This window comes from Gallinula chloropus (assembly GCF_964237585.1).
Source record: "Gallinula chloropus genome assembly, chromosome: 2".
NCBI classification, from domain to species: domain Eukaryota; kingdom Metazoa; phylum Chordata; class Aves; order Gruiformes; family Rallidae; genus Gallinula; species Gallinula chloropus.
Window position 1 is genome coordinate 134,600,226 of NC_140086.1, and position 14,769 is coordinate 134,614,994.

Below are 14,769 nucleotides of genomic sequence, written 5' to 3' on the forward strand. Positions count from 1 at the left end.
ATTAGCAGACAGATTGTAAAGTAGAAGCTGCTTTTGGCAGAATACTTACAAACATCTCCTTCTGACAGAAGACAATGTCATAGCTGGTAGAGCAGCTGTGAGGAGGATGTAGCGTTTTCACTGCACTGAATAGTTATTTCTGTACATTTTCTATAAGCATCTGTCGACAGCGGTTTTTTCCCACATTTTATCTACTTTTATGTTACAAACTCCCATTTACATCTCCCACTGATAGACAGCTAATCACAATGTAGATGCATAACTCTCAGTTACTAGTACAACTGTAGGAACTGTATTTGAATTAGCAGAATATAAAACGGACAGATTTAGTCTTTGGAAGTATATCAGAACTTTCTGCTCATCAAAAAACCTGAGGCTCCATATACTGGGAGATAGATAGATACACATTTTCATATAATTTTGGCTGATTTGAACTACTCTAAAGAAAATTGAAGAAAACAATAAAAATCAGCAGATCTTAGGTTGGTGTTAATGATCTAATTTAAGTATACATTGGAATACTATTTTAACATACTTGACTAACCTCTTAAAAACAACATAGGTCTCCCCTGAATTTTTATTACATTGAAATCCTACATAAAGTTAAAATGGTGACAGGCTTAATATGCCCACATTTTTCTGCCTTATTTTCTCTTTTAAGCTTAACAGGAGGTATTTTTCTAATAGGTACTCTTCCAGGCAGAGTCTGCAATACTGCAGGTTCCACAGGATGCTAACCCCTGTGTGGGACATGGTGGTTACTCACAGCTACCACATTATCAGAACACAAGATTTGTTTCATCAAATGTATGCACTTCAAATGTCATGGTCAATACTTTATGCTTTATAAAGGACACAAACATAAAGCTATTTTTGTAGTAATTTCTGTTAGTGCCTAGTGCATTCTAACACATGTGAAGGTGAGGAAGATTAAGTTTGTAACCTCTGAAAAAGAACAGAGACCACTGAATTTGACTCTACAAAATATTATTTCCTCATTAATGTGTTATTTTATAGCAATGTTGATGGTTCTTTCTAAAATATTTTTGTTGGGGCAGATCATCTTGGACAAAAATGCCACCCTCTTCTGTTTTTATGTCTGTGGGTTTTAAGAAAGGTCTTGATTCAAAGAACATATCTTCATTAATATTGAATCCAAACTAGCACATATGTTGCTAAAACCTAGTATATTTGTGAACCAACAGAGACCTTTTGTCTGTTTAGTGAGTCTTTTTTAGACTACACAAACAGTTTTTTATGTCATGGGTTTTACCCATTTGTGTCAGCAAGCTGGTCAGCAGCTTTGCTGGGCTGCACTTCTGTCTTGCCCCTTGTGCCAGCTCCTGGCATCTCCTGGAGCTGATTGACTTGGGAGTGGAGGGTTTCCTCTGCTTTGAAAAGTGGCCAGGTGGTGGAGAGCCACCGCCGGGATTCTCCTACTGCTTTCTCCTAATTACAATTGTTTGGCTGTGGTCCAGCATGCTTCTGTGTTCAGACAAGCTGCAGCTGCTATAATAACCCACCAAAAGCTGATATCAACCCAGTCAGCCAAATGTCTGTGCTACAGCTCTTTTTGGGGGGGAGGGAGGGGGGAGGAAAAAAAGAAAAAATTCAAGAATTTTACCTGACAATTTTTGTGCATTAGGTATTGCTATGAATTTAATATAGATTTGTTGCTTTTCTCTTTATTTTCTGCCTGAAGAACTGATATCTCATGATGACTGGGATCAAAATTCCTACAGGAACTATTTACAGTTTATCATTAATAATGAATGACTATCATAATTAAAAACTGTAAACTGTAAATTAATTCCAGAGTGGGAAATAAAGCTTCACGTTTAGATGTAAAGCGTGCTCATTTGGAGTATTTTTTTTGTGTTTCAATAGGGTAATGCTAGTCCCAGGTGGGAAACAAGGGTATAGGGAGCAGAATTAAAGCCTGGCCTGGAGAGAACAAAGACTATAAATTAAATATGTCATATTCATGTCTGTGAAGATAAGCAAAAGATAAGCAGATTTTCTGATTGAGCCATTTACTGAATGGAAAAATTGTGAAACAATATGATTTTATTTATCAATGTTTCTGGTTTTACAGGCAGATGATTAAGGCAAAATTACAGTTTGAAACTGCAAAGTATAGCAGCAAACTGAGCTGGTTTAATTTTTGTTCACTTGAACCGTGCATTCATTTCAGCTATATATTAATTTTGCAGTATTGCTGCTGTTTCCTTTTGTTTAGTTCTGCTTCCTGGCCTTTAGGTGTGATCAAAGTGTTTTATCTGTTAGGCTTAATTTTCTGCCTATTGACAAAAGAGCATATCACTATTACAGCTATCAACTCAAATACCTGTTATGGTAAATATTTCCTCTAATTATTGTCATCCCTACGTAGTAGTAGTATTAAAAAAGCTCTTCTACTCTTTGCAGGAGGTGTCACCGTAAAGAAGCAGTCCCGTCACAGAGTCATCATCCAACTCCCTGCCAATGGTGGTCGTGAATGCCCAGAGTCCTTGTTTGAGGAAAAGGAATGTGAAGTTTCTCCTGTCTGCTATAGCTACAGGTAGTCTAAATCAACCAGAGATGGCTCAGACACAATTTTTCATAGTGAACTAGCTCAAAAGCTTGTTCAATTCCACTTCTTAAGGAAAATAGTGTATATATAAGTTGAGGTTTCAGAATGCATATGTAGTCTTAATTGGGCCCATAGTGAGTCGCTAGTTCTTTTTGTTCCAGTTCTTTTGCAGGAACACTGCAACTACTAAGAATAACTTTCCAGGTTAAGCCTTTCTTAGCAACTGTTTTGAAATTTTATACTAACAAAAAAAAAAATCTTCTTCACTAAGTTACCCAAAGGACTGAACATCAGTTCAGCCTCATCTGTTTAGGATAGCTGAGTTCTGCTGCCATGCCGTGCCATCTTTCCAGCCCCATCAGCCCTGAGATAATCCACAGTTTGTGTATCACCTAACTGAGCAGAAGAGTTGCTAGGAAGTGGTAGATGAGGTGATTTTCATGACGTGAACTAATAGTAAAAATATTTTTGTATATATCCTTTAGTACCTTTCTCACCTTTATACATGCTGGGACGCATGGACTCACACACTTCAGCTTGGCTTCTGCCTTAGTTTAGATACTGGCTTGCAGAAGCAAGTTACAATGAAACATGAGGTGCATACTGTTGAGATAATTTTAAACATGAGAGCAGCCAGTAGTTTGAGCTGTCAATACAGCATTTACCCCACGAACACTCTGAGTAATTCAGACGTGTACTGTATATTATTTCAGAGATGTGGCAATAACCGGACCTGCCTGGAGTTGGTATGTTTAAGGCATAGAGTATTCTCCAGCACTAGATGGGAACTTTGGAAAAGTTTTGTAGCAGTTTATATTAATGATAGGCTAAAATAATTTAAGCAGCACAATAATGTGCTTCTTATCAAAGGTTTTTTGTAAGTTCTTTTTGTCTGTGTTTTATTTTGATGTGGTCTGGGCCCATATTCATGTTGTGTCGGATCTCTTGATTGGGTCTGTGTTTGTAAGGTGCACCCCAGATGCTCTGGGATTGCCTGAGGCATGCTCACAGTCACTTAAACCCTCTGTCCCAGTGCTTTGCTGTAGCTGTGGTTCCTGTTTGCTTCTGATTTTTCCTTTTGGGATAGCATTTGGAAGATGAAGCTTAGCGAGGAATTTGTTTTGAAAACTTTACCCTTGTAATCATATAATTTGAAATTTGATAAAACAAAGCAAAAATCCTAAGACTTTCCTCATCTGTTACTCCAGAACTTGCTTGTGCTTCAAACAAGGCAGAATTTGTCCATTGTTGTTGTGTTGCAAGGAGTGACTAAGGGAGGGTAAGAAGAAATCTGGGGAAGAGGAAAGAAGGAAAAGAGAAAGTACACTGACACCTTTATGTGACAGTATTTACTGCCAAAAGATACTCATAATACTGTGTGAACCACAAATCAACTCTGGAGTCTTATCTTTGGAGTGTATTTGGGAAACTTCAACACCTCTTTGCTTCACTGAGATAGATGGAAAAAAGAAAGGAAGGAAGGGAGAGTGAGAAAGAGAGGACGTTTATTAGGGCATGCTAATATCTAAAACTTATCCTTATTCTATAGTTCCATGTTGTTTTTATAAGATGTTAGTGTCACTCCTCTAAATCCATTTCTCAAATTTCATTATGTCATTTTGCTCACTGGTAAAATGCTCTGAGCATTCCAGATACAAAACCATAGCAAAGAAGTTCTTCTCTTAAATGGATATTCAGGTTACATCATTGTATTATTTTGTGTAGTATTCTTTTTTGAATTTTCTTTCTCCCATCTTGTATAAGTGTATTAATGCTTTGTATTAATGTATAATCCTCCTATTGTGGTTTGTATTCAGTGTGTATTTGTTAGTTAGTGTTGATGAATCTTTGTATTATGAAGTCCTTGAAAACATATATGGTTTACTCACTCTTCTGTCCATCACGTCCTCCATCCTATATTGTGTTCTCAATGGCCTAACCTTAAAAGGAGTAAAAATGTTAACAAGAAAGAGGGAAAAGTTTTCCACATTGTTACTGTCTATTCTGAATTGGTTGTGAGTAGTTAGTACTAATAAACAGTAGATTACGATTGTTTCTAATAAGGTCTAGCTGTTTTGCTGCCTCAGTTTTCATTGCTACAAGCTTAGGTGGATTTTTTGGAGTTGATTGCTTCCCCTTCATTTCAGATGGAAGACCCACAAGTGGCGCAGGTGCCAGCTAGTACCATGGTATGTGCGCCAAGACAGTCCGGGAGCACAGGAGACTTGTGGACCTGGGCTACAGGCAAGAGGTTAGAGCCTTTTTTCTGTTGTTTATTCCTCAGAAATCTATAGCTGCACTGGTGTGGAAAATGCTTAGAATTTTAGTCATTAATTCTGTCTATCTTTATGTGCATCAGCAAAGGAAAATACTGAATGCTAGTATGGTAGGGTGCATTTTAACTGGTATTTTTCAAATTTTTTATTCATAAAATATCAGTACTAATTTATTTTTAAGTATAGATACCACATTAGTGACTAATTTTATATGATATTTTTTGTTCAGTTTACTTCATGATCCTTACCTGATATAAAACAAAGGGATGGGTGACCTTACATCTCTGTGAAAAAGGTTTTGTAAATTCACTTGTGAAAATGTGACATTTTTCATGTAGCAAAGGTGTGTTTGTTGGTATATCCATTACACTGAATATAAGGCATTTGCTTGTTTGAGAACTTAGGATTGGGGAACTCTGTAATAATTTTGAACTGAAAGGATGCTCTGGAGGTCCCTTGCTCCAACCTTCCACACATAGCAGATCCAGTTTCAAAGTTAGATCCTGCCCAGGCTAGAGCAAGTTGCTCAGGGCCATGTCACAACTGCAGTGTCTCCCAGGATGGAGACCATACAGCCTCTCTGGGCATTACCTCCAGTGCTTGTCTAGTCTAGCACTGTTTGTTTGGGGTTTTTTTCCCCTCCTAATAACTAAGCTAAAATTTTCCCTTACTGCAATTTGTGTCTGTGGTGGCCCTCCTTTCTCTATATAGTCAAACCAGCTAGTTGTAGAGAGCAATGGGAGCATAAGAAATGAAGAAATTTACATTTACAGTGCTGAAGTTCAGTACCAGACCATTTCTCGAGGCTGTAAATGTCCTCTGAGTGGCAGCCTCACTCTCCAGGAACGTACTTATGACTTGTCTCAAACTGGTGCTGTCCCCAAACTTGCTAGGGATGCTTTCTGTACAGGTTGTTAAAGACACTAAACAGAATTAGGCCCTGGAATTAACCACTCAGGTGCAGCACTCATAACCAGCTGCTGGTCGGGCTTCTAAACCAATGACCCTTCAAACTCAGTGATTCAGATGTTTTTCATCTATTTCCATTTGATAACAAATAATTTTTAGATCTCTATCCAGTTTTGCTGTCACTTGTTTTCATAGAGAGTTTTGTGGATTTGACTGTGTAAGTGGGGCTCTGTTAGGCATAGTCAGGAGACAGTTTTTTAGGTGCATTAAATAAATTCAGTATGAAAATAATTGTAGTTCCTACTTACTGTGTTACAGTAATTGAATTGCTTTGAACTACTAGTCAACCCTGAATTCCAAGAAGGTTTTTGTTTTGCCTCTTCTGAGTGCAAAATCCTGTCCATTAAAACAACATTGGCTCAGCAGATTGTGAAATTCCTGAACAAGGACACTGCTAACTGCAGAAATGAAATGTTCTTGTCATTAACTGCCTCGCAGTATTAGAAGAGGTTATGGCATACTTACAGTCATAAAGTAAATCTTAAACTAGTATCTCCTACCACTTACTCAGAAAGTGTTACGGGAGATCAATTTAGAGTTCACCACAAAATGAAACCTGCAGGTATTGCCTGCTAATACAAGTGTCTTCTGGCTCTGGTAATGCTTTTGAAGGTCTGTCACTAATGCAGTCTTTTCTTGCAGCTCTGGAGGATACATTCAGATTACACAGTGAGAAAACAAGATTTCTGTATTTGACAGTAGGAGTTCAGATAGTAGTAGAAAATGTCTTCCACACTTGCATGGTAGAATCTAAATAACTTGATTTTGCCTCAAAGTCAGTTAGTAGAGAAATACAGCTAACTGTACTGCATGCAATTTTTTAATTATTATTGTATGTCATAAGACTTTCTTGGTTTTAAACTGTAATTTCAGCTATGTGCGGTACACACACATGCAGAATAATACATTAGTTTGGAATTAGTGGGCGTAGAGTTTTCAAATCTGGTAAAATAAATTATTAGAATTTCCGTCTGGTAATACACAGCATTTGATATTGCAAAGGATGATGTGTTGAAGCAGTACTCTTGTTCCTACAAGCAGGTAGAATGGAAGTAGCTCTCTTGTGTAATGTGGTCAAGTGGTAGGATGAGCAATCGTTAATTAAGAACCCTGGGAGCAGCAAGGCCTGAAGAAAGCAGGTGGTTTGGGTAGAGTTCCGTAAATGTTTCTTAGATCAACTGTTAGGAAAAGGAGACTTTTCTTTGCTCTTGAGCCAGTCAGCCTCACCTCTATCCCCAGAAAGGTAATGGAACAGCTTGTTCTGGATGCCATCTCCAAGCAATTGGAAGAGAAGAAGGTCATGAGGAGTAGTCAGCATGGATTCACCAAGGGGAAATCGTGCTCGACCAAACTCATAGCCTACGATCTCATGACAGGCTGGGTAGATGGAGGGAGAGCAGTGGATGTCATCTACCTTGACTTCAGCAGGGCCTTTGATACTGTCTCCCATGACATCCTGATAGCAAAGCTGAGAAAGCATGGGATAGATGAGTGGACAGTGAGGTGGGTTGAGAATTGGCTGTCGGACTGAGCCCAGGGGGTGGTGAATCGTGGAGCAGAATCTGACTGGAGGCCTGTTACTAGCGGTGTTCCCCAGGGCTCGGTGTTGGGTCCAGTCCTGTTTAATATCTTCATTGACGACCTTGATGAGGGAATAGCATCCACCCTCAGCAAGTACCCGATGGTACAAAGCTGGAAGGAGTGGCTGACATGCAGGAACACTGCGCTGCCATCCAGTGAGACCTGGACAGGCTGGAGAGCTGGGCAGTAAGAAACCGGATGAAGTTCAACAAAAGCAAGTGTAAAGTCTTGCACCTGGGAAGGAACAACTGTTGGTATCAGTACAGGCTGGGGGATGACCTGCTGGAGAAGAGCTCTGTGGAGAAGGACCTGGGGGTCCTGGTAGATGACAGGTTGGCCATGAGCCAGCAGTGTGCCTCAGTGGCTAAGAGAGCCAATGGGATCCTGGGGTGCATCAGGAGGAGTGTAGCCAGCAGGTCAAAGGAGGTGATCCTCCCCCTCTACTCTGCCCTGGTCACACCCCACCTGGAATATTGTGTCCAGTTCTGGGCTCCTTTGTATAAAAAGGACAGGGATCTCCTAGACAGAGTCCAAAGAAGGGCTATGAATATGATTAAGGGCCTGGAGCATCTCCCCTATGAGGAAAGGCTGAGTAAGTTCGGACTGTTCAGCCTTGAGAAGAGAAGACTAAGGGGGAACATAATTAAAGTTTATAATTATCTGAAGCAGGGGATGCAGGGGGAATCAGCCAGCCCTTTTTCAGTGGTCTGTGGGGATAGGACAAGGGGCAATGGCTGCAAGTTGGAGCATAGGAACTTCCGCACCAACATGTGGAAGAACTTTTTCACAGTGAAGGTGACAGAGCCCTGGGACAGGCTGCCCAGGGAGGTGGTGGAGTCTCCTTCTCTGGAGATATTCAAGACCCGTCTGGACGCCTGAGTGATATGTCCTAGGGAGCTGCTTTGGCAGGGGGGTTGGACCCGATGATCTCTCGAGGTCCCTTCCAACCCCTACAATTCTACAATTCTATGAAATCTATTCGATGTATAAATTTTGTTGTAGAACTCAGAGAAAGTTGTTTCCTTATCCAAGTATCTAAATATTATTCTAAATATTGTGTAGCCTGTTGCAGTGATGAAAGTTACAGTATTTAAAGAGCCTTTTTTGGCCCAGTATTTTTCCTATTGATGTAACTTATGTAAGTAAACATAAAATATGTTTTGAATACAGGTATATTATGTATCACGTCTCAGTGCTTTAATACTTGACTGTGTGGAATATATCTTTTACTTTGGTGATCAGTTATGTTAATTCGTATTCAGTAGGAGCTAAAGAAATTAAGTACAGATTTTTCTTAGATCGAGAAGGGTAAAATATTTTCTGTTTTCTTGAACACCTTTATAATGAATATGACTTGGAATTAGTACTTGAAGTTTTGCACAAAAGTAATTTTCACTTTGGAAAACATACTTCTGTAATTCTTGTTATTACTGGTTGAAGTTTTATTTGCTTCACAGAAAATTGCGTCTTGAGCATGGATAGTGTGTTTTATTTGTTTTATGAAGGTTGGCTCTTACACAGGGCATTAACATAGTCCCTTTCCACTCTTACATTTAACATTCTACCATGAAAATAGCCATGTGTGAATTTTCAGTGGTGCACATTATTTTATTTGGTCCCCTGAACAAGAGATGATTTCATGCAAGATGCTAACTGAAATGAGGCTGACCTGAAAGCAAGCACCTGCCTGACTGAGCACTGCCCTGGACAGTATTAAAAAGCTTTTAGGAATTTCTGAAGGAAGACTCTGAAAGAGGGTTTGTTGTCTCTCCCTGATAATTCCTGGCTTCCTTATGCATACTTGGCTCATAAACTTTCTACAGACTATGGAAAACTTTTCATGACAGTATGTTATTAAAAGTTCTGTAAGATAAATAATTTATTTAGAGATTTTTTTGTGATGTAGACACAGAAAATGATCTACTGCTGTTTAGTCTCCTTTAACCACCCCCAAAATCAAGGAATTCTAAACACTGAAATATGAAATCCATTTGGTATGACATTGCATTTATGATGTGATACCGGAATAAGGTTATTTTGGACAGATCATTTAACTATTTGTTGGTGATTTCTGAACAAACCTTTTCTGTACTGTGAAAATGTAGCAATAACGGTATTTTTTTTCAATTGAAGAGTTATCTCTCAAATTTCTGATGCTCATGGATACAGAAATCACACATTCATTCATCTGTTTGTGGTAATTCACTTTTGATGACAAAGTGAAACAATAATCTTATAGAGGTAATCTCACCCATTGGTTTCCTGTGGATTGTCCTTTCATTTTCTATCAATACTCACTAGAGCAAGTAATTGCATTCTTCTATGTGAGAACAGTTCTCAGTTGCTCTTTTTCAGTGTAAGGGGATGTTGCCCATGCAATGTTTGTCCTATTTCTGATCTGATTATCTGTGGGCAACTGATAGTGTAATGTATCTGCAAATGTGTTAAATAAGAAGGAATAAGAATGTACACCAGGGAAAAGACATATCTGACTATGCAGTGCTTAGTGGTTTATTTTGAACAAAATAGTCTGCACTGTTCATGTTTTAGTTAGAAAATCCAAAGGAAAACATAGAAGCTAGTAATCATTCAAAATGACTGGTTAGTTGTCTGAACTTAAATGTCCACAGAGTGTATGCATACCTTGCTTTATATCACAGCTTTACAGTTTACATTTCCATTCTTTAGCTTTTTTATTGCTTTGGGCTGCCTTGGCAGAAGAAATACTTGGATGAATCATAAAGTTTAGAATTGTGATTCATTGTTAAAGACAGCTCTGTTTCTAGCTGTCTTGCATAATGAAGGTATTGTTACAAATCATGTCAATTTAAATTTAACCATGTCATGAACCTTATTTGAACAAGGCAGATGCTCATGAAAATTGTGTTGAATTTCTATGATGAATGAAAATTTGCAGTTGTATCACTGGTAAAATACCTTTTAAGAGTGGATAAACAGGTCGGGAATGTATTGTAGAATTGCAATAACTAAAGACTTCTGTCTCTTGCTCAAAACCCTCGAGAGAGAATATTATCACGGAATCACAGAATTGTAGGGTTTGGAAGGGGCGTCAAGAGGTCATCAAGTCCATCAACAAGGAGCCTGAAGCTTCCTTTTGACCCAAACAGCAGGATCAGGGAATGTAGAGGAAAGTCATATTTTACTGCAACAGCATTTGTGATGTGTTTGTTTTCATAAGCTGTTTCTCAGTTAACAAGAGTAAATTAACCAGATGTTTTGATGAGTCACCTGAAACCCCAGAGGGAGAGGGGCAGACTGTTAGCAAATGCGAAACACCAAAAAAATACAAAAACTAAAACAAGAGAGTAAATGCCTTGGTAAAGACAGGCTCCTAGTATTTTATGAGGATATGTGCCTTAAAACTCACTATGAGAGGAACCTGCTGCAGCTAGGGTGTGCTAAGAGGTACTACTTTGTATTCTTAGGGCTGGTGTTAGCACATAGATAGCTCCAAAGTACTGATTTGCTCAGTCAGATCAATTAATGTATGAAGTTTGAAACTGTGAAAAACCTAGGTATCTATTATGTTCACGGAATCATAAAATGTGTTAGGTTGGAAGGGACCAATAAAGGTCATCTAGTCCAACCCCTGGTAGTAAGCAGGGACAACGTCGAGACATGTTACGCTCTTAAGAAATATGTGTTTTTAAACCTCAGCTCCAGTGACTTCTGAAGTAACTTATAAATACAGTTCAAATCCCTTTTCAGTTGTATAGGAAAGGCTAGGAAACTTACTAAAAAGTCTTGTTTTGCCAGTAGCTTCTACAGATTTAAGTAGAGCTTATTAGATTGCATCCCAACAGTAGTGAACAAGACATGTAGCAGATGAGAAACTTGAATGCCCAAAATGCAATAGCCGAATCACATCATGGTATATATGGATGGATGCACATAGTAAGGGCTATCCCAGTGACCGAAAAGAGATTTGCAAAAGCATGCACAGCCTGAAGTCCTTGCCACCGTAAATCTTCCTCAGAGTTTTGTAGGGAGAATGGGATGAAAATTACAAAATCTGTCAGCATATTCTGTAATAGCAAAAGGAAGGTTATTTGTAAAAATTTAAGCAGAAGCTTAAGTAACCTGGCTGTCAGAGAGAATATCTGAATAGCTATCCTTCATGTCACTGGGAATTGGCCCAATTGGGCTCGGGAGTTGATCCCGAGCTCTTGCTATTTTTTATTTTCAGGGTGTATGTAGAGTTATTTGAAATACAGTGGAGTGGGAAATGGGAGGAAGCCACCCAGGATGGCCACAGGCAGACGAGGAGGCCTTGCAGGCTTGAGTGGTGAGGAGTCTTGGAAGCAGAACTGTGGTCAAAAGCCCTTTCGTCTTGCTGTGGCTGAGCAGGGAGGGACAGCAGCCTCCCTCTCTGGGCATTGCCTGTGGGGGCATGGGGGTTTGCTGTTGTGGTCTCATTGAAAGCATAAGAAAGGAAACTTGTGACTGAGTGCTGCTCCTTCGTGAAGCTATAAACTGCTATTTTAACATCATAGAGACTTAACAGATGAAAGCGCTCTATTGCCTGACTCATATTTTATTCATCGCACAGGACAAACAGCAGGCTCAAGTTTTGTATTACAGTCAGAATTTGGAGAGCAGTGGCCAAGAGCAGTATTAACATGAGAAATTAAATTTTTATTTACAAAATGAGCCAAATATTGCAGACAACTTTATTCAGCAGAAGCACATTGTTACTCTCTTTGGTGTGTAAAGAGTGCTCCAGCTTGTATTTTCCAAATATTATTGGCACATGCTCCTGATTAAGATACTTTGTGATAGAAACATTTCATCTTGCAGCGTCTAGTATATATTGTCCCACAGAAAATCAAATAAACATAGATGAAATCCTAGCCTAGGCATTTTCTTACACCTAGCCTAGGTGTCAGAAGAGTTAGTGTGATGAAATAACTTTTGCCTTTTTAAAAGTTTAAGTATATTTTTGGTGTTAAAAATACTTAATTTAAAAAGCTTTAATGAGCATGTTGTAAAACAAATGAAATGTAGTACGTTCATTTATCAAATATTTTAATTTTTACATGTTGGGGGTCACTGAATCTCACACTTTGGTGACATCTTAGTGAAGTTTACCAAGACTGGTAACACTGGCAAGGTTTTTATATAAACCCACATGGTGCAAGGCTTCTTAAAACACAATCCTCAAGTTTTGTTATGCCAATAGCAAATTTATTAGTCTGTGGTTTGGTGGAAACAATGCTATCAAATAAAGTTTTAATTACATCAAAGTCCCTTGTCTAGAAAATTTAGACTGCCATTTATTTCACACCTTACTTCTGGGAGATAATAACTGTTAACTACCAAAACAATTTTGTAAGTGAATGATTTCCATGTTAAATTTGATTTTTCTGTTCACTGTTCTTCTGTTTTATGTTTTCAATTAACAATTACTTGAGCTTAATTCAGTGATAGAAGAACCATGCTCTCTCCACTTACTGCTAATGTCTGTAATAAATATCACGTGGTTCTATAGGCAAAATAATTAGTCTGGCACTTCATGGCTTTATAGTAGTTGGAGACACTTCTCTGTTTAGTGAGTTAATCATCAATCTCAATGACTTTTACAGAATATAATTAAAGAACAATGGGCTTGGTAAGAGTAGTGAGATGATTTTGTCCAAACTAGGTGGTGAGTGGAAAAACTAACTCCACTAACAATAAGATCATTTCAGGAAAGACATTTACTTGGCCCAAATAATATATTAATGGCATATATACAGTTATCAAAACACCTGCTTTAAGTAATGGAAAAATGCCTACTATTTAACAGTCACAAGGAGTATAAACCTTTCAAAATGATACTTGAATCTGCAGAATGACATTAGGAAAATGGAATATAGAGTGAATCATCCAGGTCTTGTCAACTAGAAGTAACAGGAATAGTTATAGACAGGAACTGTGAAAATTAAGATTCAGGAAATGATTTAGTATGCCAAGCTGTCTTTAATTTGTGTTGTTATTAAGGTGAAATATTTAGGTCTCGGAAATGTAGAGTTTTCCTACTTTGATTGTTACAGTACAATTGACAGTTAATCTTGAAAAAAACCAAAATGTTAATCCTCAGGGGAGCTTCTCAGCTGGGTCTGCTTGAATGTAAATTAGATGCACTAATATGAGTCTGAAAAAAATTTATGACAGAGTGGATGTCTGCCCACCGAGTAATGTTTAATAAGTAAAAAAGATGAGGGAATGAATATTGGCTTGAGAAAAGCTCAGTTTAGCTAGAAAGAAAGAATGTCTTCAATGGACAATGTTTATACCTTATCAAAGGACTAGATGAAGAGACGGTATCTAAAATGGGTGTTAAACCTTTGAAGAAGGTTATTAAAAGTTAGTGGGTTAATTAATGGACTGTCTTTAGCCTTTGGCTAGGTATAGTTTTCATTGCTAAAAATGGTGGCCAGTATCTCCCTGAGAACACGGTGAAGATAATGTAATTAGTTTTGCTAATGCTTGCACATGCCAAGGTCAGGCTCAAGACAGAGGATTTAGGTTTGACCTCTTTGAATTTCCATGTGAAAGAACTAGTCTGAACTTTGGTTTTACCCCAGGAAAACCAGTGTGTCTTACTAGCAAAGCTGAGTTTCTCAGAAGGATCCAAAACTGTAACTTAGGCTTGTATTGGAAGACACTGGTTTGACTTGTGTTTTTCCAAAATATTTGTGTAATTTCAGAAGTCCTATAGCATGTACAGTTAACACATCCTTAAAATAGCTGTTGTATGGCTTCTCAAGTTTTAGATACTTGTTTTTTCTCATCCAATCACTGTAATTATACATGAAAAAAAATGTTTCCTCATGTAAACTACATCAGTAATAATAGGATTTGACAGAATAATTGTATTAGACAATGTACAGCTGGTCTGACCCCAATAAGCACAACTTAATGCAGTACTGAGCCTATTACAAACAGTGCTGGCAGCCCCACTCAAAAGGGCAGTCAAGGATCAGGGAAATTTGCTTAGCATCTCTGGAAAAACAACCCCCCCTTCCTTTCACAGTGTTTTACCACAGACGTGTGGCAAAACCAATTCACTTGGGACCTTTGGGTATGTTTTAGTTGACACACAGGCTTGAAATGGACCACGTGGGTCATAAAGTTCAGCTTCCTACAGTCATCATGGTAGAAATTTAGTTTGGACCTGTCAGACAAAAAAGCTTTTTTCAGAAACCATAGGTCACTAAGCCTATACAATTACCTTACAATAATCTTTAAAAAAAAAAAAATAGTTTCCAAGTTTTCTCCTGTATTCTTCCTACTTCCTCCAGAAGGAAGTAGTTACTCATAGCCAGTTTTCTGTTTTATTTTGAAACTTTGCATTCAAACCCCATTTTT

General features: G+C 38.3%; 1 protein-coding gene across 1 annotated transcript in view; it reads left to right on the top strand.

Annotated features, from left to right (window-relative positions):
• Window positions 1–14,769, top strand: part of THSD7A (thrombospondin type 1 domain containing 7A) — a gene marked incomplete at both ends in the record, with an annotated part of 276,654 nt that overhangs the window by 214,727 nt on the left and 47,158 nt on the right. The window contains 2 exons of the mRNA XM_084260677.1: window positions 2,428–2,560; window positions 4,720–4,823. Of these exons, the coding sequence (XP_084116803.1) occupies window positions 2,428–2,560; window positions 4,720–4,823 (237 nt within the window). The remainder of the gene's footprint in view (window positions 1–2,427; window positions 2,561–4,719; window positions 4,824–14,769) is intronic.